Source organism: Rana temporaria, chromosome 1 (genome assembly GCF_905171775.1).
Source record: "Rana temporaria chromosome 1, aRanTem1.1, whole genome shotgun sequence".
NCBI lineage: Eukaryota > Metazoa > Chordata > Amphibia > Anura > Ranidae > Rana > Rana temporaria.
Window position 1 is genome coordinate 626,815,282 of NC_053489.1, and position 24,321 is coordinate 626,839,602.

Below are 24,321 nucleotides of genomic sequence, written 5' to 3' on the forward strand. Positions count from 1 at the left end.
AAAAACACACTCATCTTTTTATAGATATGATTCTTTTATAATCTATTGATATTTAAAGAGGAACTAAATTTACATCAAAACCTTTCTACCTACAGAAAACTAACATGTTGTAAATTTTTTAAATATAATTTTTATTTTGAATAATATTATTATAATAATATAATATTTTTTATGTTAATATATATATATATATATATATATATATATATATATATATATATATATATATATATATATATATATATATATATATATATATATATATATATATATATATAATATATATGACTTCAGATAAAGACCAGCGTATCTTCTCATGCCAAGCCATGCCATGCCAGTAAGATGTACTATATTGTAATATTCACAAGAAGCAAAATTCACAAAGTTTTGTGTACTCCACTAATGAAAAATGTTTGGGTGCATTTCTATCTATTAAACCCATCAATTAATGCTTTTAATAAAAAGTAAAAATGTACAAAGTAAAAAAAGTTTTAAATAAATTGCAGAAATGTAATGAATTAGATCCAACAAGCAACAAGCGTAACATACCTGACTACCACAGGTCTATATGTGTATGGTAGTTATTTTTACTTTATAGTGTATCTAATGTAAAAAAAAAAAGTTACCAGTATTTTCCTTTAAGACAGTAGTAAAGGCTTGAAGCAGGGGTCTCAAACTGGTGGCCCTCCAGCTGATGTGAAACTACAAGTCCCATGAGACATTTCAAGGCTGACAAGCATGACTCCCACAGGCAGTGGCATGAGTACACAGTGCCATTTTTTAAATTAGTCATTAAAAACGATCGTGTGTAGGCTCCAGAGCATGTGTCTCATCGTGAAAAATGGGCATTAAAAAATTTAGAACATGCTCAAATTTTTCTCGTTTTTTTTCACGTCGTGAAAAACGGTCGTGTGTGGGCTTTAAGGACGGGAAAAAAACGTGCATGCTCAGAAGCAAGTTATGAGACGGGAGCGCTCGTTTTTGGTAAAACTAGCATTTGTAATGGAGATAGCACATTCGTCACGCTGTAACAGACTGAAAAGCACGAAGACTGAAAAGTGCAAATCGTCTCTCACAAAACTTTTAATAACACAAAATCAGCAAAATCAGCCCAAAGGGTGGCGCCATCTGAATGGAACTTCCTCTTTATAGTGCTGTCGTAACGTGTTGTACGTCACCGCGCTTTGCTTTTTCACGATCGTGTGTATGCAAGGCAGGCTTGACAAGAATCACGTCGAGAAAAGCGTTGTTTTTCCCATGACATGAAAAATGGTCATGTGTATGCGACTTTATAGTTTTACAACCGCTATAGGACTGCCAGTTTGAGACCCCTGGCTTAGAGTATCAGTCCTGGTTCCCAAACTTTCAAATGTCAGTTCACTGTGCTTCAGACTTTAGTGGGGCTAAGCAGTGTGAGTAGAAAGTGTTTGTGGGAGTTAAAAAATGATCTAGTGTCTTTGGTTATTGAGAGGCGGAATAATGTTCTATTATTTGTGTCACTGGGAGAAATAGTGACCTATCGATAGTAAGAGTGGGAGAAATTGTGTAAATTGTTGGTGTCAGTGGGAGAAAATCTGCTCCAGTGGAAGGAATACGGCCACAAGGGCTAGATAAAGGTAAGCAAAGGACACAACCCATCTGGCCCATGGACAGCATTTTCGAGATTATTAGCTTAGAAGGTTTTAGCTTAGACCCCCTGTTAGGTTTCTACTGTTGTGTCCTTGTAGGTTAATTGACTTTCCCTGTTTGTCCTGGTGACCACCGTCACCAAGATTGAAAGAGATGAAAAAAACAAAACTACTAAGTGGGCATTTTCCTCACTTTAGAGAGATTTCCTGTCATGTCCATGGGCCAGGATGTTAAGAGAAACCTGTCCAAAGGAACGCAGATGGCAAAACACAGATAATGATTTTAACCACTTCCTAGAGTACTCAAAATGATGAAAAGGTTTAAGGTTTACATACACTTTAAAATTGACTATTGCATTGCATACTAGCACATAATGAAAGACTCACCTTGAAATGAAGACCTCCAGCGGCGTGCTGTCACCACTGACAGGGCTTCCATCTTCACGTGGTCTTTCTTCTGGGTTCGCAGGCTCTGGGCTCTTGAATGGCCGAGAAGTAATGACATCAGCCGTGGTGCAGTGCTCTAAAGCAGGGGTCTCCAAACTTTTCAAACAAAGGGCCAGTTTATTGTCCTTCAGACTTTAGGAGGGGCCAGATTGTGGCCAGCGGGGGTAGAAAATGTCCCAGACCCACCATTGGTGAGAATAAATATGGCCTCAGAGTTTGCAGTCAGTAGGATAAGGAGTAGTGCCTCTATTAGTAGGAGTAATTGTATCCCATCATTGGTATCCGTGAAAGAAATTGTGCCCCCTTGTTGGTGTCAGTGGGAAGGATAGTGCCTCATATCAGTGGGAGGAATAAAGCCCCAAGGGCCGGATAAAGGCTAGCAAAGGGCCACATCTGGCCCTCGGGCCGCAGTTTGGAGACCCCTGCTCTAAAGGAACAGCATGAGTATGCTGTTTCTTCAGAGCACATGCGCCAGTGACATCATAGGCTGCAGAGACACTGAATATCTCCTAATCGGTATACGTTTAGGAGATATTCCTTGTATCTACAGGTAGGCTTTATTGTAAGCTTACCTATAGGTACAAGAGTCCAATGAGACTTTACTACCAGTTTAACCACTTCCAGCCCAAGGACGTCATATGACGTCCTGGACTTTCAGCGGGGATATCTGAATGATGCCTGCAGCTACAGGCATCATTCAGATATCATTATTTTCTGCTGGCGATGCTGCGCACAGTAAAACCGATCATAGTGGCAGTTCTGCTGCTTGATCGTTCTTAGAGGCGATAGGAGGGGATGTCCCCACGCGGCATCCGGTGCTTTCCCGGGCTCTCGCATCGGGGACCTGGAGAAAGAATCGGCTGCCACTGGATGACAAGCATAGAGATGACTGGTGACCAGATGGTCACCAGTCATCTCTATGACTGTCAGAGGCCTGGGCGCGACGTTATGACATCATGCACGGGACCCGGATGTAAACAAATCATGATCATGACTGGTAAGCATGAGATTGGTGAATTTTTTATCACAATCTCATGCTTTCCAGCCTGGAGAAGAGATGTGGGGTCTTATTGACTCCACATCTCTCCATAAAGAGGACATGTCATGATAAATTCCTATTACAAGGGATGTTTACATTCCTTGTAATAGAAATAAAAGTGATCAAAAAAATGTAAATGTAAAAAAAGTAAAAAAAAAAAGTGCCAACATGTTATTTGTAATCTACAGTTCTGAGAACCTGTCCCCGGTAGCTCGTGCCAAGAAGCAAACACACATGTAAGTCCCGCCCACATATGTAAATGCCATGAAAACCACACATGTGAGGTATCACCGCATACATTAGAGCGCAAGCAATAATTCTAGCACTAGACCTCCTCAGTAACTCTAAACTGGTGACCTGTAAAAAAAAAAAAAAACGTTGCCTATGGAGATTTTTAAGTACCAAAGTTTGGCGCCATTCCATGAGTGTGCTCAATTTTAAAGCGTGACATGTTGGGTATCTTATTTACTCGCCGTAACATCATCTTTCACATTATAAAAAAAATTGGGCTAACTTTACTGTTTTGTTATTTTTTAATTCATGAAACCATTTCCCCCCCCAAAAAAAGGCGTTTGAATAATTATTACGCAAATACTGTGTGAGATAAAAAGTTGCAATGACCGCCATTTTATTCCCTAGGGTGTCTGCTTAAAAAACATATATATATAATGTTTGGGGGTTCTGTGTAATTTTCTAGCAAAAAAATATGATTTTTACATGTAGGAGAGGAGAGCCAGAATAGGCCGGGTATGGAAGTGGTTAAAGTACAAAGCCATGTGACCAGAAGCTGCAGCACCTTTGAGGGTCTTAATGTGGTATTACATTTTTCAAATAATTCTGCTCTACAGATAAGTATATAGTAAGACTTACCTGTAGGTACTGTGAATATCTACCAAAATTGTGCCATTTATCGATATTTACATTGGCTCCAGGCAATTATGCAAATGGGCATGCGCAGTATGCTCTGCATAATGCAGACAGCGCCGGACCTGAAATGGTAGGAGAATCCAGAAGGAAGACCGGGCAAAGATGGAAGCAATGAACCTGTGCATACTAGTACATTATGGCACATATCTGCAGGGGGCTCAATTAAAAGTTTTACTAGAGATTTTACTATTAATTAACTTATTTAATACCAAGACAGCAATTAATAAAAAAAAAATTAAGGGACTCACTTCCTTACATAGGAAATGATTCCTGGATCATTTAAAAGTTCACTGATTGACTTGTTGCCTTGAAATGTGTTTTATCTTTTCCTGGGTATATATAGTTATTTTTTTTTTTTTTTTTTACTAGACTCTGCAGTTTTCTTCTACTTCAATAATGATCTCTACAAAGGGGCAGTAATACCGCTGATAGCTACATGAACACGTCTGCGCTGTTGGTCCTTGGCACCTGTGTCAGATCTATTTCTTTGGACCATGAAACAGCTTACTCTCAAAAGATGTTCTCAGAGGTTTACTGATCTTACACATTAGAAAAACTAGATGTCAGTCTGGAATACATTGAGGATGTTCTGACACTGGGCTCAAACTTGATGTTTTCCTTATTTTTTGTCCATCTTCATTCTTATCTGACTTGTAACTGCAAGTCACACAGCTCACCATCGGATTTAGACCATCAGTAGTTCAACTGCACAAACTGCCAGTAGAATTTTCCTTCATTTTGCTCTGGGTGCCACTCTATCTGGTCTAGTAAGTGTTTGAGTCGAGATTGGGGGGTTCTGTGGGAGGGTTTTTTTCTGGGGTAAGACTTCTGGGGGGGTCTTACTAGGAAAGGGTTGGTTGTTGATAGAGGGGGGATTTTTGCTAGGTGGGGGAAACTGCCTGAATATTATAACAATTGACTGCTGCCTATGCATTGTGTATAATTGCTCATTTGTAAAGCATGTATTGCCAGCATTGCCAATATTCTTACATCATTTTTTAACCACTTAACCCCCGGACCATATTGCTGCCCAAAGACCAGAGCACTTTTTGCGATTCGGGACTGCGCCGCTTTAACTGACAATTGCGTGGTCGTGCGACGTGGCTCCTGAACAAAATTGGCGTCCTTTTTTTCCCACAAATAGAGCTTTCTTTTGGTGGTATTTGATCACCTCTGCGGTTTTTAGTTTTTGCGCTATAAACAAAAATAGAGCGACAATTTTGAAAAAAAATTATATTTTTTACTTTTTGCTGTAATAAATATCCCCCAAAAATATATAAAAAAAACTTTTTTTTTCCTCAGTTTAGGCCGATACGTATTCTTCTACATATTTTTCGTAAAAAAAAAAAAAGTCGCAATAAGCGTTTATTGATTGGTTTGCGCAAAAGTTATAGCGTTTACAAAATAGGGGGTAGTTTTATGTCATTTTTATTATATTTTTTTTACTAGTAATGGCGGCGATCAGCGATTTTTTTTTTCGGTACTGCGACATTATGGCGGACACTTCGGACACTTTTGACACATTTTTGGGACCATTGGCATTTTTATAGCGATCAGTGCTCTAAAAATGCATTGGATTACTATAAAAATGCCACTGGCAGTGAAGGGGTTAACACTAGGGGGCGGGGAAGGGGTTAAGTATGTGCCTGGGTGTGTTCTTACTGTGGGGGGGGGTGGCCTCACTAGGGGAAACACTGATCCTCTGTTCATACATTGTATGAACAGTAGATCAGCATTTCCCCCGCTGACAGGACCGGGAGCTGTGTGTTTACACACACAGCTCCCGTTCCCCGCTCTGTAACGAGCAATCGCGGGGTGCCCGGCGGCGATCGAGCCCGCCGGGCACACGCACGGGAGTCGGGGGCGAGCGGGGGGCGCGCGCGCACCTCCGGCGGTGCGCACGCGCCCCTAGTGGCCGCTCTAAGAGCCGACGTAGTATGACGGGCTCTCGCCCAGGAGAGCCGATCTGCCACCGTAGAATGACGGCGGCTGGTCGGCTAGTAGTTAAATCACAGTTGTTTATAGGATGACTTCCACATACCTGTCCTTAGCCCCATGTATTGGCACAGTGTACTGCTATTAAAACCTATGATTTTTTTTTGTTGCCACGCTGTTAATGACTTTTTTTACTTATTTCTCCTTGAATTACTATTTTTTTTTACCAACTAGATTACATGTACAACATTTAGTTAAAAAAAATCTTCATTGTCTCAACTGTTTCTGATCATTATTAGTATTCATTAAATTTCAAGATTATAACTGAAAATAATTTAATGAGATAGGAAGAAGTTCTGGACAGCCGCACTCAAAAAATTGCCTTTTATTCAAAAAATAGTATCAAAAGTACATACCACAGCAGAACAGACAGAAGTACTGACGCATTTCACACTACCAAACAGTGCTTAACCACTTGCCGCCCGCCATATAGCAAAATGACGACGGCAAAGTGGTATTGAGGGGCGATCGTTGTTGCAGGGTGTCAGTCTGACACCCCGTAACACCGATATAGGTAAAGAGTCTCTGAAGGAGACTCTTTACCACATGATTAGCCATGTCCAATCACGGCTGATCACGATGTAAAGAAGAAGAGCCGGTAATCGGCTTTTCCTCATTCGCGTCTGTCAGACGTGAGTAGAGGAGAGCCGATCGGCTGCTCCTCTGACAGGGGGGGTTTGTGCCAATTGATTATCAGCGCAGCCCCCCCAAGGATGCCCACACTGGACCACCAGGGATGCCCACCATAAGGTATGCCACCCTAGACCACCAGGGATGCCAAACAGTGCCCCTAATGGATGCCAATCAGTGCCCACAATGGATGCCAATCAGTGCCCACAATGGGCATCACTGATAGGTAGGCATTATTGTTTGGCACTGATTGGTATCCATCAGTAAAATACATTACAGTACATCAGTGTCACCTATCAGTGCCCATCCATGCCCATCCATGCCACCTATCAGTGCCCATCCATGCCCATTTGTGCCACCTATCAGTGCCCATCCATGCCGCCTATCCGTGCCCATCCATGCCACCTATCCATGCCCATCCGTGCCACCTATCCATGCCCACCCGTGCCGCCTATCTGTGCCTATCTATGCCGCCTATCTGTGCCCACCTGTGCCGCCTATCAGTGCCCAATCCGTGTCGGAGCCACTGCCCAGGGTTGTCGGGAAGATAACCTGTCACACTGATTCCTATTACAAGGGATATTTACATTCCTTGTAATACGAATAAAAGTGTTACAAAAAAAGTGTAAAAATAAACACGCATGCAAGTCCCACCCACATATGTAAAAGCCGCTCAAACCCCACATGTGAGGTATCGTCGCGTGCGTTAGAGCGTGTGCAACAATTTTAGCACTAGACCTCCTCTGTAACTCGAAAATAGTAACCTGTAAAAAATGTTAAGGCGTCACCTATGGAGATTTTTAAGTACCGAAGTTTGGCGCCATTCCATGAGTGTGCACAATTTTAAAGCATGACATGTTAGGTATCTATTTACTCGGCATAACATCATCTTTCACATTATACAAAAAAACTGGGTTAACTTTACTGTTTTGTTATTTTTTAATTCATGAAACCTTTTTTTTCCCCCAAAAAAAGGCGTTTGAAAAATTATTGTGCAAATACCGTGTGAGAAGAAAAGTTGCAATGACTGCCATTGTATTCCCTAGGGTGTCTGCTTAAAAAAATATATAATGTTTGGGGGTTCTGATTAATTTTCTAGCAAAAAAATCGTGATTTTAACATGAAGGAGAGAAGTGCCAAAATAGGCTCGGTGGACAAGTGGTTAAGAAATGTATAGACTAGGGGCTAAGTGGAGGGAGCGTCTTTTTATGCAAAGGCAGTGCAGCATTGGGTAGGTGCCATTGGGTAGGGGCACAAAGTGAACATCTCTGATATGGGTTTGCTCATTATTTAGGTAGGAACCTGTAACGGTCACCACCGTTTACGACCTTCCATCAACCCACGACAGCTCATCTGACACACAGACAAACCAACAGGACCAGATCCATGTCAATTCCCCAGAAAATGAGACTGACCGCTCTATTCTCTGCTTCAAAATGTATGAATACTTTTAATGGTTACTTTCAGTCATATATACAGTACAACAGGTTACAGTAATCCCAGGAACAAAACCACACCCCACCCATACATCACACGATGAGCTTCAATCACATTCTTTTAGATAATTATATAGAGGAGTTAATTATCCCCCAGACGTTACGTCGCCGACAATAAGTCATTCACCTGCACCTGAGAAGTCACATTCCTTCATTAACAGAATTCAAACAAAACACCATCACACAATGATTTCTTCTCAATCCACATCTTTAGACAGACATTCTGTCTCCGCATACAGCTTGACAAGTTCCATTCCACACACACAACAGTATTTAGCATACATCATGAGAGATCCTGGACCAGACTCAATTAGCATGTCAACAGTCTGTACAGAGAGATGAGTCATAGAATAAACCAACACTTTGCAATCTCCTGCAATATGAGCTATCAGTAATGTCCCCTGTCCTGTAATTTAGGATATAATTTCTCAGTCACCCTATGGCCCTATCGGACATAAGGTGACCCTAGACATAAGAGTTATTAATGACGCTGGCACAGGAGTACCCCTCATCCTTCCAAAGTCTCTGTTTGTCCCGGGTCATTCCATTACAGAACCTTTCACTGAAAAATCTAAAAGCACAGTTGTCCTTGAACAGCTTTGGTAAAGAAGTTTGTTGTTTACAGAGATTGATAAAGCTCAGAATACACACACAGCTAAATGAGTGAGAGTAGTTACTCACCTATCCAACCCCCCACTGCTCTGTATACATCCATATGTAGTTATAATTAGAGAGATACTGTATAATCACAAGGGAGAAGATAATTCTGAGTTTTTATCTTTATATAACTCTGAGTTCTCCACAAATTCAATGTCATGGGTGTACCAAGTATTAAAAAAGTATTTGAAAAATGATATAATAATAATAAAACAAGAATATACCATCAATTCAAAACATCAAAACTTTAAAAGGTAAATAACATTGACCATTATTTTTGATAATATGGCACACATTTTTCTCCCAAACTCATAAACAGTGGTAACAGATGATAGACACTGACTTACTGAAACAACAACAAATTCATTATACTGACCTTGTGATAACATATGGAGCGAAGCACACCACAAAAGACCCTATAAAAATACTGATTTTCTTTGTTGCCCGTTGCCGTCTTCTCTTTTGCTCACTCAAACATCTCTGCTTCACACTGCAAGGCAGATACTATGTATGATTACACAGTAAAGTATAGAAGATAAACATCAACATATATGGTAGAAATATAGCAATACCCTTGAGCAGGAAGGTGTCTACAACTCAGCAAGCTTAAAGAAAATACACATAGAAAATGGTTGCTTCAATAAAACTAGGTTCACTCAAAATGAACATTTCAATCCTGGGTAATGTGGGCATCACCCATAGTATGTTCCACTGACTTAGCTAGTTCTCTTTAGTTGAATTCCCAGTTTTGTGTCCCCATCTGTGAAGTCTTATGCCGCGTACACACCATCACTTTATGTGATGAAAAAAAACGACACTTTCTGTGAAGTAAAAAATGACGTTTTTGAAACTTCAATTTTCAAAGACGAAGTTGCCTACACACCATCGTTTTCTCACAATGATCTTGCAAAGTGAGGTTACGTTCCACCACGTTTTACCATTGAAGCTTGCTTCATAAGTAGCTTCTGGGCATGCGTGGATGAAAAAACGTCTTAGAAAACGACGTTTTTTGCTACACACGGTCAATTTCTGTGAAGTAAAAAGTGCACTTTTGAAAAACGACACATAAAATTGAAGCATGCTTCAATTTTTTTTGGTCGTTTTTTACAAGACATAAAACGACGTTTTCCCCCACACACAGTCAATTAAAGTGACGTTTTTAAAAACGTCATTTTTTTTTCATCACATAAAGTGATGGTGTGTACGCGGCATCACTCTTGTTACTCTTGTTTCTGTATTTATTATTTTATAACATATTATTGCAGATTGCAGCAAGAATACTGTGACAGGTTTGCTTGACATTTTGATGCCCACGGCACAGTGCCAGGCTGGGGACTTCCTAAATATAGAATGCAAGTGGATAATTTAAACCACACTTGTCAACCCAAAGCTGTAAAACAAACATTCCGCAAATTTTAGTATTCCAAGTCCAATTCCAAGTCCTCCTTTCTGATAAACTCAGTGTTGAAAGGCAATGGTGGTGGTGGGGATGGTTATACAGTATAATGTATTTTTTAGGGCTGTGCAAATTAACTTTTAATTAATCGATTAATCTTTAATTTTTTTGATCGATCAAAATCTTTTTGATCGATTAAAATTCTTTTGATTGGTACTCGCCTCTCCGCCGGCTTCTGGGCCTTCATGGAGTTCCGTCGGAGATCCAGTAACGTCACGGACACCGGCGGGGCTTGCCGTGTCCATCTGAAGGGCTCCTTTGCTGAGCCTTCATATCTGAATGCCGGCGGGACCTTACTATCTGCCACACGCAAGGGCTGTTACACTTCCCTCTATCAACCTGGGATTCTACAACCATCCACTGGGAGTTGTGATAGTTCCCTTCATGGGACATCTACATGCCGACGGACTGATGTTAACCTCTCCTCATCTGGATTCAGCAGTGGCATCGTTGTACACATTTTTATACCAGTATCATACTTAGCTACATGTTTGTATGACTGCTTTTGGTACCGTTTGGTATTACTCGCACCATTTTTTCAGTTTATGTAGCTACATCGATTTTATCTCCAGTGCAATATTTATTTGGTTACCTACTTGATGACTATAAAAGTTTTAATGCTATTCCCATCGAGCGCTGCCTTTGTGTGTTTTTGTATCCTGCTATCCATTTTCCAGTGGTTGGTAGCTGCACTGGGAATCAGCCTGCAAGGAGATCAGCTGAAAGTAGTTGGATCTGTATGTGCGTTATAATTAATCGAAATTAGTCGATTAATCGATTTAAAAAAAAAAACGATTAATCGAACAGAAAAATGTTGATCAGTAACAGCCCTAGTATTTTTGTAAACACTATCTATTATATATCTTGGGTGGCTTTATGCTTTGATAAGAATTATCATGTTTACCCAATGGGGAGTGGTGTAATCTTCTTGCCATAGAGAGCCAATGTTTACTGTATGAGGACATTTTCCCCCGGTGGGTCTGGCCAGACTGTTTACATGTTTTATTTATTGCAATTAATTGTGACATTTGACAACTCTCAAATAAATATGTTTTATACTATTATTTAACAAACAATTATTCGATCACGTTTATATTGCTGTCCAAAGCCCCACCGGGGAAAATGTCCTTGTATCATATATACCGGGGTTTGCATCGCCAATATCTCTCCTATGTGCGTTTCTCTCTTTTTCATGTTTACTGTATGAAGCCATGTGTGCATATAGAAAACTGTTCATGAGCAATATGGGCAATCCCGTAAACATAATTAGCTAGATTCATAAACACTTACGACGGCGTATCAGTAGATACGCCGTCGTAAGTCTGAATGCGCGCCATCGTATCTTTAAGCGTATTCTCAAACTGAGATACCCTTAAATCTTGCTAAGATACGACCGGCGTAAGTCTCCTACGCTGTTGTATCTTAGCCGTATATTTACACTGGCCGCTAGGGGTGTGTATGTCGATTTACGCCGAGAATATGTAAATGAGCAAGATACGCCTATTCACGAACGTACGTACGCCCGTCGCAGTAAGCTACGCCGTTTACGTAAGGTGTTTTTCAGGCGTAAAGATAAACCACCAAAAAGATGGCGCAGCCAATGTTAAGTATGGACGTCGGGACAGCCGTCGAATTTCACGTTGTTTACGTCGTTTGCGTAAGCCGATTCAGGATGGGGCTGGGCGTAGGTTACGGTCACGTCGAAAGCAAGGAGTATTTGCGATGTGATACTGAGCATGCGCACGCATGCGCCGTACAATCGGCGCTTCATTTACATGTATGGTAATGAATCGTGAATTCATTACAATACAACACGCCCCCTACCTGCCTATTTTGAATTAGGCGGGGTTACGCCGGGCCATTAGCGCTAAGCCAACGTAACTTAGGAGGCAAGTGCTTTGTGAATATAGTACTTGCCTCACTATCTTACGTCAACGTAGTGCAAATGGGATGCGCTACACCGACCTAAAGAAGCGCCGCCGTACGTGAATCTAGCTAAATATGTACATAAAATTTAATTCTCTAGACACAGTTGACTTTCCATCTATCTATCCCTCGGGCCATTGTGCCCGACAAGTAGGGGTAAAATGTTTACTGCTGTAGGGCAGCATAACTCCTCCCTTGATCTGTTAATAAATTCCCATGGCTTCCAGTACCACCTCTATGCTGATGACACACAAATCTATCTATCTACTCCTTGCCTCACTCCTTCAGTCTCCTCTCGCATTACTAACTTACTAACTAACATATCAGCATGTCACACCACTTTCTCATACTCAATCTTTCTAAAATGGAGGTCATAATTTTTCCTCCAGCCTGTCCAGCACGTGCCCCCTCCTCTGACTTCACCATTGTCACAGAACCCACTGTCACTGTGTGTTTTGGAGGGGGCTGTGGGCTGGCCTCATACCCACAGACTTTGGCCCAGAAGAGACTGATAGACTTGGGAACAAATTGGCATTGAGGTAATGTAATGCTACATCCCTTCTCCCCCACACCCCCTCTTGTTGCTGTGTTTAACCACTTAAGGACCCCTTCACGCCGATATACGTCGGCAGAATGGCACGGCTGGGCACACTCACGTACCTGTACGTGTCTCTTTATGCCCAGCCGTGGGGTCGCGAGCGCTCGCAACCCGGTCTGAAGCTCCGTGACCGTGCGCGTGGGACCCGTGGACCAGTTTGCCGCCGGTTTCCTGCGATCGGTCGCCGGAGCTGAAGAACGGGGAGAGGTGTGTGTAAACTCACATTTACCCGTTCTTCATTGTGGCAGCGGCAGTGATCGTCTGTTCCCTGATATAGGGAAAGACGATCACTGACATCACACGTCCAGCCCTGACCCCTACAGTTAGAAACACATATGAGGTCACACTTAACCCCTACAGCGCCCCCTCCTGGTTAACTCCTAAACTGCAATTGTCATTTTAACAGTAAATTTTCTGTGAAAATAATAACTTAAGAGGACCTGTCATGCTTTTTTCTATTACAAGGGATGTTTACATTTCTTGTAATAGGAATAAAAGTGATCCATTTTTTTTTTCAGTGTAAAAATTAATAAAATAAATAAAAATAAATAGGAAAACAAAAAAAATATGTTTTTAAAGCGCCCCGTCCCGACGAGCTCGCGCGCAGAAGTGAACACATACGTGAGTAGCGCCCACATATGAAAACGGTGTTCAAACCAGACAAGTGAGGTATCACCGCGATTGTTATAGCTAAAGCAATAATTCTAGTCCTAGACCTCCTCTGTAGCTCAAAAGATACAACCTATAGAATTTTTTAAACATCGCCTATGGAGATTTTTAAGGGTAAAAGTTTGACGCCATTCCACGAGCAGGCACAATTTTGAAGCGTGACATGTTGGGTATCATTTTACTTGGCGTAACATTATCTTTCACAATATATAAAAAAATTGGGCTAACTTTACTGTTGTCTTACTTTTTAATAAAAAAAAGTGATTTTTTTCCCAAAAAAAGTGTGCTTGTAAGACCGCTGCGCAAATACAGTGTGACAAAAAGTATTGCAATGACCGCCATTTTATTCTCTAGGGTGTTCGAAAAAAATATATATAATGTTTGGGGGTTTTAAAGCGGTTGTAAACCGCATAAACTATTTTTTTTCCAAACCTGCAAGGCAAAAGGCATAATCAGCTAGTATGCACCGCATACTAGCTGATTATGAAATACTTACCTCGGAACGAGGTGAAGAAAACTTACCTGGTCCACGCCGAGCGAGATGTCATCTTGCTCCGGCGTGTCTTCTGGGTATCGCCACTCCAGCGCTGTGATTGGCGATGACGTCACTCCCGCGCGTGCGCGCGGGAAATTTAAAATCGGCAAGGGACGGCGGCTGCCGGTCCTTTCGCCGTGGATTCCGTCCTGCGCATGCGCCGCTGCGCATTGCGAGGGGAATATCTCCTAAACCGTACAGGTTTAGGAGATATTCTTTATACCTACAGGTAAGCCTTATTATAGGCTTATCTGTAGGTAAAAGTCAAAAAGTGAGTTTACAACCACTTTAAGTAATTTTCTAGCAAAAAAAAAACTGTTTTAGTCTTGTAAACGCCAAATCTGAAAAACAGCCAAGGTCCTTAAGTGGTTAATAAAGAGTTGATGCTCTGCATGTTTAACCCTCAACACCTGTGTGGTTTGTTTCGTGATTGAGGGGTTAGGGGTTTGCAGGCTGTGGGTGCGTTTGGAGGACAAGAGACACAGATCGGGCAGAGGTTACCACCTGGGGTATCCGAGATCCGTCACAATCATCAAGATCAATAATACAACCATCAGTCCCTCGCCTCATGCAAGGGTGCTAGGTGTAATCCTGGGCTGTGACCTGTCCTTTCAGCCCCAAATCCTATTCACTCCCTTGTTATCCCCTCTTCAGTCTATCATGATTGCCGCTGCCAGACTCATCCACCTCAGTTCAGAGTCCGCCACGCGTCTCTGCCAATCCCTACACTGGCTTCCCATTGCCCAATGAATAAAATTCAGAACACTAACAATCACATACAGAGTCATTCACAATTCTTCCCCGAGCTACATCACCAATCTTATCTCCAAATATCACCCAGACCGTCCTCTATGATCCTCCCAAAACTGTCTGTTCTTTAGCTCCCTTGTCTCCTCATCCCCTTCTCGTCTCCAGGACTTCTCCAGAGCCTCTCCCATCCTCTGGAACTCACTACCCAAATCTGTTAGGTTATCTCCTACTCTGTCCACTTTTAGGTGATCCCTGAAAACTAATCTCTTCAGGGAGGCCTATCCTGCCTCCAGCTAACAACCAAATCTTTTACTTTCATCATCGGTTCATCCCTCACAGTCACTATATTTTGTTTCACCAGCCCCTCTCTATTAGGCCTCGTACACATGACCATTTTCCTCGACAGAATCCATCAAGAAACTTGGTGGCAGAGCTTTTTTGCCAAGGAAAACAGTTGTGTGTATGCTTTTCATCGAGAAAACTGTCGAGGAACTCAACGAGGAAAAAAGAGAACAAGTTCTCTTTTTCCTCGACGGGAGTCTCAATTTTCTCGTCGTGTTCCTCGTCGGGCTGGTTTTCGACGCGAAACATGAGTACGTGTGTATGCTAAGAAACCTGAGCATGCTCAGAATAAAGTATGAGACGGGAGCGCACCTTCGGTAAAAGTAGGGTTTGTAATGGAGATAACACATTTGTCACGCTGTAACAGACTGAAAAGTGCAAATTGTCTCTTACCAAACTTTTACTTAACACGCAGTAACATGAGATTAGCAAAAGCAGCGCCAAGGGTTGTGCCAGTGGAATCGAACTTCCCCTGAACGACGAGATTTGGTCTTGACAGTGTGTACACAAAGAAAGCTCGTCGAGTTTCTCGACAAGCCTAACAAGGAACTCGTCGGGGAAAACGATGTGTCTTTTCCGACGAGTTCCTCGGTCGTGTGTGCGAGGCCTTAGATTGTAAGCTCACAGGAGCAGGGCCCCTTTAACCCTCTTGTTTTGAATTGTACTGTTGGTGTATTGTCTCCCTTTATATTGTAAAGTACTGCACAAACTGTTGGTGCTATATAAATCTTGGAGAATATTAATAATAATAATGTGTAGTCAGATGTGAATGCGTATAGAAAGCTATTTTATGCGGCACTCTGAACACATAATTAGTATGTAAAGTTGCATTATGTAGACACAGTAAATTTCCAAACAGCAGTAACTCTGTTAAATACACATGCTACAAGGATTTGAGAATTGTTAATTTTTTTTGCACATTAGTGACCTGGCTCTGCTTATAACTCATCTCTTGGTGCTTCAGCTGGTTTAAAAAATGGTATGTATGCACTATAAAAAGTTACAATATATACAGTTGTGCTCATAAGTTTACATACCCTGGTAGAATTTATGATTTCTTGGTAATTTTTCAGGGGAATATGAATAATTAGTGTTCGGCTGAAGCCATTTATTATCAATCAACTGTGTTTACTCTTTTTAAATCATAATGGCAACAGAAACTTCCCAAATGACCCTGATCAAAAGTTTACATACCCTGGTGATTTTGGCCTGATAACATGAACACAAGTTGACACAAAGGGGATTGAATGGCTATTGAAGGTAACCATCCTCATCTGTGATCTGTTTGCTTATAATTACTGTGTGTGTATAAAAGGTCAATGAGCTTCTGGACTCCTGACAGACCCTTGCATCTTTCATCCAGTGCTGCACTGACGTTTCTGGATTCTGATTAATGGGGAAAGCAAAAGAATTGTCAAAGGATCTTTGGGAAAAGGTAGTTGAACTGTATAAAACAGGAAAGGGATATAAAAAGATATCCAAGGAATATAGAATGCCAATCAGCAGTGTTCAAACTCTAACCAAACCACGGTCAGGTAGACAAACTAAAATTTCAGCTACAACTGCCAGGAAAATTGTTCGGGATGCAAAGAAAAACCCACAAAAAAACTTCTGGTATGGGCTGCATGGTCGAGTCACCAGAAGAAAGCCATTATTACACAAATGCCACAAAGTATTTTGCTTACAATACATCAAACAGCTTAGAGACAAGCCTGAAACCTTCTGGCACAAAGTAATTTGGAGTGATGAGACCAAAATTTAGCTTTTTGGCTACAACTATAAACACTACATTTGGAGAGGAGTCAACAAGGCCTATGATGAAAGGTACATCATTCCTACTGTGAAACACAAAGGTGGATCGCTGATGTTTTGGGGATGTGTGAGCTACAAAGGCACAGTAAATATGGTAATTTTTAATAATAACAGTAAATGTTTGATATGGGCAATTTGGGTAGTTTCTGTTGCCAATATGATTTAAAAAGAGTAAACACAGTTGAAATAAAACACTAACCATGGGTGAAAGAAAAGTTTTTTTTATTATATTCATATTCTGTGAAAAATGGCCAAGAAATCATAAATTCTGCCAGGGTATTTAAACTTATGAGCACAACTGCTCCCTACATCTCCAAGCAATATTTTTATTGTTACAGTGGTTGGATTGATTATAATTCTTTGAAACACCAATCTGTCCTCTAAACACTCCCACTTACGTCAGTTTATATGACAGCTTCAACTTACAAAACAAAATGGGGCAAAGAGATGGTGGCTTTGTAAAGTGCCCCTTACCCCAATTATATTAACTTGACCGCCAGCGCTCGCTCGTCGTTTCCTACCCCCTACAAACTGCCCCTGCATTTTCCCAAAGTCTGCCACTTAACGGTCCATCATTAACAAAGATTTTTACTGTGGGACCAATGGTAGTCACTGGTCCATCTTTATTAAAGTGTTACTAAACCCAGTAATATGAAAATATTTGATCTGATCCCCCCTCCATAGTGCCCACAGCTTATAAATCTTCTTTTTACATTAAAATATTGCCACTATATACCCATTTTAGCTGATCTGTATACCACGGTCAGTGATAAACGGTACAGTTTCTGCAGTGTTGAGAGTTCAGGTAGGAGGAGATTTCACATGTGTGATGCCAATATCATGTGACCTGGCTAGCTCCGAGAACAAGTAATTATTCTCTCCAGCATAAAAGACACAACTGAGCATGTGCAGGTTGGCTACCCTGCCTGTGTTAGCTGTCTTTCCCCAGATAGACAGGAGGGGAGGATCTGTGCATACATGATAAAACAGTATTTTTACAGAGGATTAACCCCTTAAGTTCCACAGTGAGTATAACAAGCATGCTATGCTGCATATACAGACAGATTTTACAGTTGTGGGTTTAGTAACACGTTAAGCATGCTGGCTGGACAGCAGATGCACCGTAGTAGAATCCTTATTTATTCTTATGAGAAATAGGTCAATATTTGGGCTCAATTGTCGATGACCTTCCCATAGGAATGAACTTCAAATCTACTGCACAGCTAACCCAGAATAGTTCTTAAAGATGGGATGTTCAGCTCCAATTGAGCCCAAAACTAAGATCTATGTGGATCATGGACAGGTAAGTGATAAACTTTGGAAGGTGGGGTTGCTGGGAATGGGGGGCCGGCCAACATTTTCAAGACTGTACTGTTAATTTTTAAAAGCTCTTAGTTACTCTATAAAGGCTCTACAAAAAGCTGTCTCCTGCCCCCATGTCACAGCACTAGGCCAAGCACCACCACTGTCATGTGAGAGAAACAGGATTGAGCGACACATTTCCTATACCCAGTACCAGGTATTTTCTTTGCTCCTGGCCACTAAACAAAGCAATATAAAATAAAAATAAGGGTGAGTATGTACTGCTGGAAGGAGGCCATTGACGTGGAACTAAACCCTCCTATCCTTTCAAGCCAAGGAAGCTGCCATCTTAGGCTCTGCTTGATCAGCAGATGCCATGGTACTGCTCATGCGATCAGTTACGACAACAGCCATGTGATGGCATAACAATTTGGTTGAAATTACAAATTTTTCATTTATGTCATTCCTTGAATGTACATGTTTTGGGAAACAGTTAAATTATTTTGTTTAGTTACACTTTCAAGTGAACCTGTTGCTTTACAATGCATCGACAAAGCACTGGTTTTCTATTAAATGATTTCCCAAAGAAACACTATTATTTTTGGATGAACTTCAGGACTGATTCACACCACATGTGGTGGGACTCAGTTTGGTGGCTATTCCTGCACAGTCACACTGCATGGACAGAGCAAAATGCCCTGTCTCCTATCAGTGGTGGAACTACCAGGGTTGCAGCGGTCACACTTGCAACTGGGCCCTGGCATTCTGCCACTGTGGAGGAACCCCATGACCTGGCATCTCCCCCTCTACTTCCGGATAGCAGTTCATTATGCAGTGGAGGGGGGCAATCAGCAGCTCTGTGATGTCTGCAGAATGTCCCTCTGGCTAGCAGTTCACTTCCCTCTATACAATGGATAGGGGAGGGGCCTCTGACCCCGGAAGGCACCAGATTCAGTACACAAGGGAGTCGCGCTGCTTGTACACTGAAGTCTATACCTGCCCTGGTCAGAGACCCCTCTCCACTGTATAGAGGAAAGTGCACTGCTAGCCAGAGTGATATCCAGCAGACACTACAGAACTGCTGATCGCCCCCTCCAACCCCCCTCCACTGCATAGTGAATTGCAGCTGAAATGCAGGGGCAGATGCTGTGGGCACCGTAGAGCTGCTGATTAATGTGCGGGTGAGTGGCCATGGGGTGATCTGATAGTGCTGGAAGTATGATGTTGTATGTTGTATGTGCTGGGAAAGTGTGTGTGTGTGGGGGGGGGGGGTACATCAAGTGGGTACAGAGCAGAGATTTGTTGGGCCCCTTTCACACTGGTGGACTGTTTGGGTCCATGTGTCTGTTTTTTAGGTGGACCAGATCAGTCCATCAATAGCTCTCTATTGAGCCATCCAATCCGATCCTGTCCGCTAAAAATTCCCCATCCAGCTGGCAGATCAGATGACAGTCAGAAGGAAATGCACATGTGGTTTATTTCATTTCCATTCAACCCCCTTATAGATAGTAGTGGGCTGTGTCCATGTCCTTTTAGCTTCAGTGGAGTGAACATGGACCTATCATCCATTTTCTCAGTGGGGATCAGCAGAGACATCCCCCCGCTAAGCAAGCAGATCCCACTGATGGGTCTGCCCTGTGTAAAAGGGGCCTTGGGGATGTGTGGGGTGCTTGCTGTGGTGTACAATGGTGTGCTGGAGGGATACAGAGGTTGCTGGGAGGTGCAGAGGTGTGTGTGTGTGTATGGGGGAGTGGAGCACAGGGATTACAAAGGCTTACTGGGTGTATGGAGGCATACTGGGGGATAAAGAGGATTCTAGAAGGTGCAGATGTGTATGGGGGTGCAAAGGTGTGTTGTGGGGGGAACAGGAGATCCTGGGAGGTGCAGAGGTGTGTGTAGGAAGTGCCGTGATGTGCAAAGGGGTACAGAAGTGTGCTAGGGGGTACAGCAGTGTGCTAGGGGTACAGGGGTTATTTGGGAGGTACAGAGATGTGCAGGGGGTATAGAGGTGTCCTGAGGGGTACGTAGGCATTCTGGGGGGTGTAGATATGTGCAAAAGGATATGGCATTAGATAGCTCTTGTAGAACCATACCCATTTTAAATGGCCCACCCCTAATCAAGATATGTTCTCCACCTACACTGGCTGGCTAAACACATAAAAAAAATGCATCCCTGAATTTTTTTGGGAAAGGTTGGCAACCATGCAGGAAGGGGTTCCACTGCAGAACATGTGAAAAGGTCCTGCTATGGGACCGCAATAAAAGGCCCTGCGATGGAAGTAATGGGTCCTGGATCAACAGGAAGGGCCCCGGGATTGGGTCAGGGGCGCTCTTTATGGTTTCTTGCCCCAAAGGTTCAGGTAACGTCTATGTGCCCGGTTCACACCACTGCATTCCAGTGGTGTGCAGCACTGCATTCAGTATTTTTTATCAGCGCAGAGCAGCGCAGTGTAAGGCAATCCACTGCCTCGCACCACGGGGCGGCAATTAAACTTTATGAAGTGTCTGTGCGACATCTCAGTAAAGTTTGTTAAAAAAAAAGTGTGATGCACCAATCTGATTTCTGATCTCGAACCCCACCGCACCAAACACCACTCCCTGTGTTTCAATAAAGTGGCTGGTGTGAACCAGCCCTCATCCCAACAAATACTTTAAACCAGAGCTTTTTTTCTCAGAAAATAGGTGCAGGAACTCAACCACGACCCGTTCAGATTTCACAAACCGTAGAAGGGTCTTAAAGGGGCATTAAATACCAGAATTGCATTACATACAGAGTGCAGAGTTCAGGGGGTTACAAAGCTGTCACTTGTAAACACAGAAACCAGACTTCTGTGTTTATAAGTGATTGTGGTGAGCAGGCACCAAAGGGTCTGAGCCACAGGTGGTGGAACTGAGTTCCCCCAAGTTCCCCCTGAAACAAAGCCCTGCTTTAAACATCAGTAGGGGGGAGGCCTGGTGTTGGAGTCCTGAAGGTGGAAATTGCCTCACATTACTACTAATAGGGGTGCCCAATTAAACACAAGATTTCTGCTTTTCTTTGAAATGGCCTTTGTGCCACAAATATAGTTGGACATGTCTTTAGGTGTATAGGGCAGAGCAGATAAGTAAATAATAGTCTACATTTGTTTCCCTCTTAGCATACATAATTGCAAATATACAGTGGGGGTGGAGGAGAAACATTAACCATAATGGAACAAGAGAGGTATTAAATGCTGTTTGCATGGTTGATGATTTTACTGTCAAAATAAATATATAATCAGAAAGATAAAACTAAGCAAAATGTAGCAAATGTTGCGAAGGTGCAATCCATACAACAGTGCTGTTGAGGAAGCAAGTTACTCCATGTATAACATTGCAGATAAATTATCTGTAGGGCTAATTACTATTTGTTTTACACTGGTTTAATTACAATGTTTTAAAATCAATATATATAACACTGTGTATAAACTATAAGAACCAAATGCTGAATGATGAAGTACAATTTTTATGTGACACGGCAGAGTAAAGCTTTTAAATACAGATCATAAAATTCTACTCTATAGTGCAATTCTCATTTGATGCTGTGTTAATCTTCAAAAACACTGTGGTGTGGAACATTACAACATAAATCAAAATTAACTGACTGCTTCCGTGTTTTATAAACTAAATGCAACATAATTTACATTATTTCTGCCTCTGACTTTAATACTTTGTATAGTGTTCATATGAGTGGGTTTGATTTGAACTCTTGTTAAATTTTGTGCAAAATATTTAATTCTTACAGTATATAGTAACCTTCTTTCCGCTGCTACCCTGAGATGTTAATTAATGTACAACAAATCATCACTAGTATTTCTGTGCAATATATTCCAATAGCATTGATTAGTAATTTCTTCTGGCAATATATGAGTCAGTATTGACCTTTATAATACTGTTATTCATTTCTGTCCATTTAAAAAATGCAACTGCTGTGTTATTTCTGCCAAAACTAATCTCCTAATCTACTCTATGGCACCCTCTGTTTTATTATAACACCATTGCCTTTAAAATACAATGTAAACAGTCATGTGTAAAACATTGCAAGCTTGAGTAAACTAGCAGTCTTTGTGATCATGGCTTTACATTTTTAAAAGCTGAAATCTGGAAGGAAGCTAATGGCAAGTGCCCAGTGCCCATTCTTTTGCTTTGTTGCTCTATATTAATAAGGATTTGACTTATAGAGTGTGAAGTGTAATGTCATTAGGCAAAGTGCTATATTCCAAAGCCACTCATCATCTTCACCTTACCTGTTTCAATGTTGAACCTTAATCTCCACCTCACCTGTTTTAAAAGCAAAACTGTCTCTGCATGGAAAAAAATGATGACTGATTGTTGACTTTAACCATTGCTATATGGTGGCTAGATGGCATTTGATTACATACAGTATATGAAGGTTTTTGTGTGGGTATATACTGCATATGTACAATATATATATATATATATATATATATATATATATATATATATATATATACACACACACAAAGGGACAGTTTATTGTCCTTTAGTCTTTAGGGGGGGGCAGACTGTGACCAGTGGGACTGGACATTTTTCTTGGCATCAGTGGGAGTAAACATTGCCACTTTTGGTATTAGGGGGAGGAGCAGTGCCCCATCTCTGGTATCATTGGGAGGAATAGTGCCCCATTATTTGTGCCAGTTGGCAGAATAGTGTCTAGTATCAGCAGGAAGAATAGTGCCCCAAGGGCCGGGTAAAGGCAAGCAAAGGGCCGCATTTGGCCCCAGGGCTACAGTTTGGAGACCACTGATCTAGAGCAAACTTTTTCAACCTTTTTAACAATGAGGAACCCTTCAAATAAACCTTAAGTCTCAATAACCCCCTGATAATAAATGATTAATATTAATTATAATAAAATAATGAATGCCATGATAATGACAATAATGATGATTTGGAAAAAAGAAATAAAAAAATAATGATGATAATAATAATGGCCAAAAAAGAAACACAGGCAATGAAAATTGTAGTGCTCCCTCACTATGGTGGCCAGTGGAGTTCCTCCTTTTATTAGTGGGTCCTTTACACTGGTGGTCATTGGGAGAAGGGCCGGTGTTCAGTGGTGCTCTTACAGATAGATCAAAAAGATCATTGGAGTCAGTGGTTACTTACTTAGAGGAAGAAAATGTTCATTGCTCATAGTATCCCTAGCAACCCCTGGGAGCAATGGCTGATAAAAGCTGGTCTACAGTACATGAAGTGCCCCTTCCATTAATGGTCAATGGAGAAGGGCCCTTCTTAAATTGGTGGTCATTGGGTGAATTCCCATTGGTGATTGGCAGGATGAATTCAATTTAGAGATGGCTACAGGGCAATTATAAACAGTTTGTAAGGATGTGGAAACCGTGGCTGGACGAAATAGGATGTCCTATATAATAAGATGACAGCTGGCTCTCAAAACGTAATTTATATTTTAACCCGCTATTGGGCATCCCTTTTTAGGGAAGATTTAATTAATGAATTATACCAACCTCAAAAACTGGTTCACGGTGTGAGGGGGAGAGTGGTTGGGTGGGAGGGTGAGGGTTAGAGGGGTGGGCAAGTGGGTGGAAACGTGGGAAGATAACCTGGAACCAAGAGGTTTTTCACTTAATCACAATGCAATAGAGTAAGAGAGGAAGATAAGATAGGGGGAAAAAGGGGAAAAATGTATGTTGTGTATTTATCATGCCAAAAATATGCACGCTGGTGCACTGTTTTTTATATTTTTGTCACGCAAACAATAATAAAAACGATATGATTAAAAAAAAGAGATGGCTACAAGGATCTTTAGAAATAGTGAGTTACTTATCTGAGAGATAGACAGTGTTCCCTGCTCAAGAAATCCCTAGCAACCCCTGGAGGGACCCTAGGGTTCCATGGAATCATGACTGATAATTATTGGTATAAAGACAGAAGATGTATAGTTCATATCCCTGAAGTGCCCCTTTCACTAATGGTCAGTGGAGTAGGGCCCCTTTTATTTTGTAATCATTGGGAGAATTCCCACCAGAGTTTGGAAAGTTGAATTCCCTATACAGAGATAGCTAAGCAGATCTATGACGGTAGTTACTTATCTGAGAGGCAGAAATGTATCCTT

At 41.6% G+C, this 24,321-nt stretch overlaps 1 protein-coding gene across 1 annotated transcript in view; it reads right to left on the reverse strand.

The window, feature by feature from the left end:
* The window catches only part of GPR78 (G protein-coupled receptor 78), a 55,625-nt gene that overhangs the window by 25,583 nt on the left and 5,721 nt on the right, over nucleotides 1-24,321 (reverse strand). Inside the window, exon 2 of the mRNA XM_040335360.1 lies at nucleotides 9,196-9,309. Coding sequence (XP_040191294.1) covers nucleotides 9,196-9,309 — 114 coding nt within the window. The remainder of the gene's footprint in view (nucleotides 1-9,195; nucleotides 9,310-24,321) is intronic.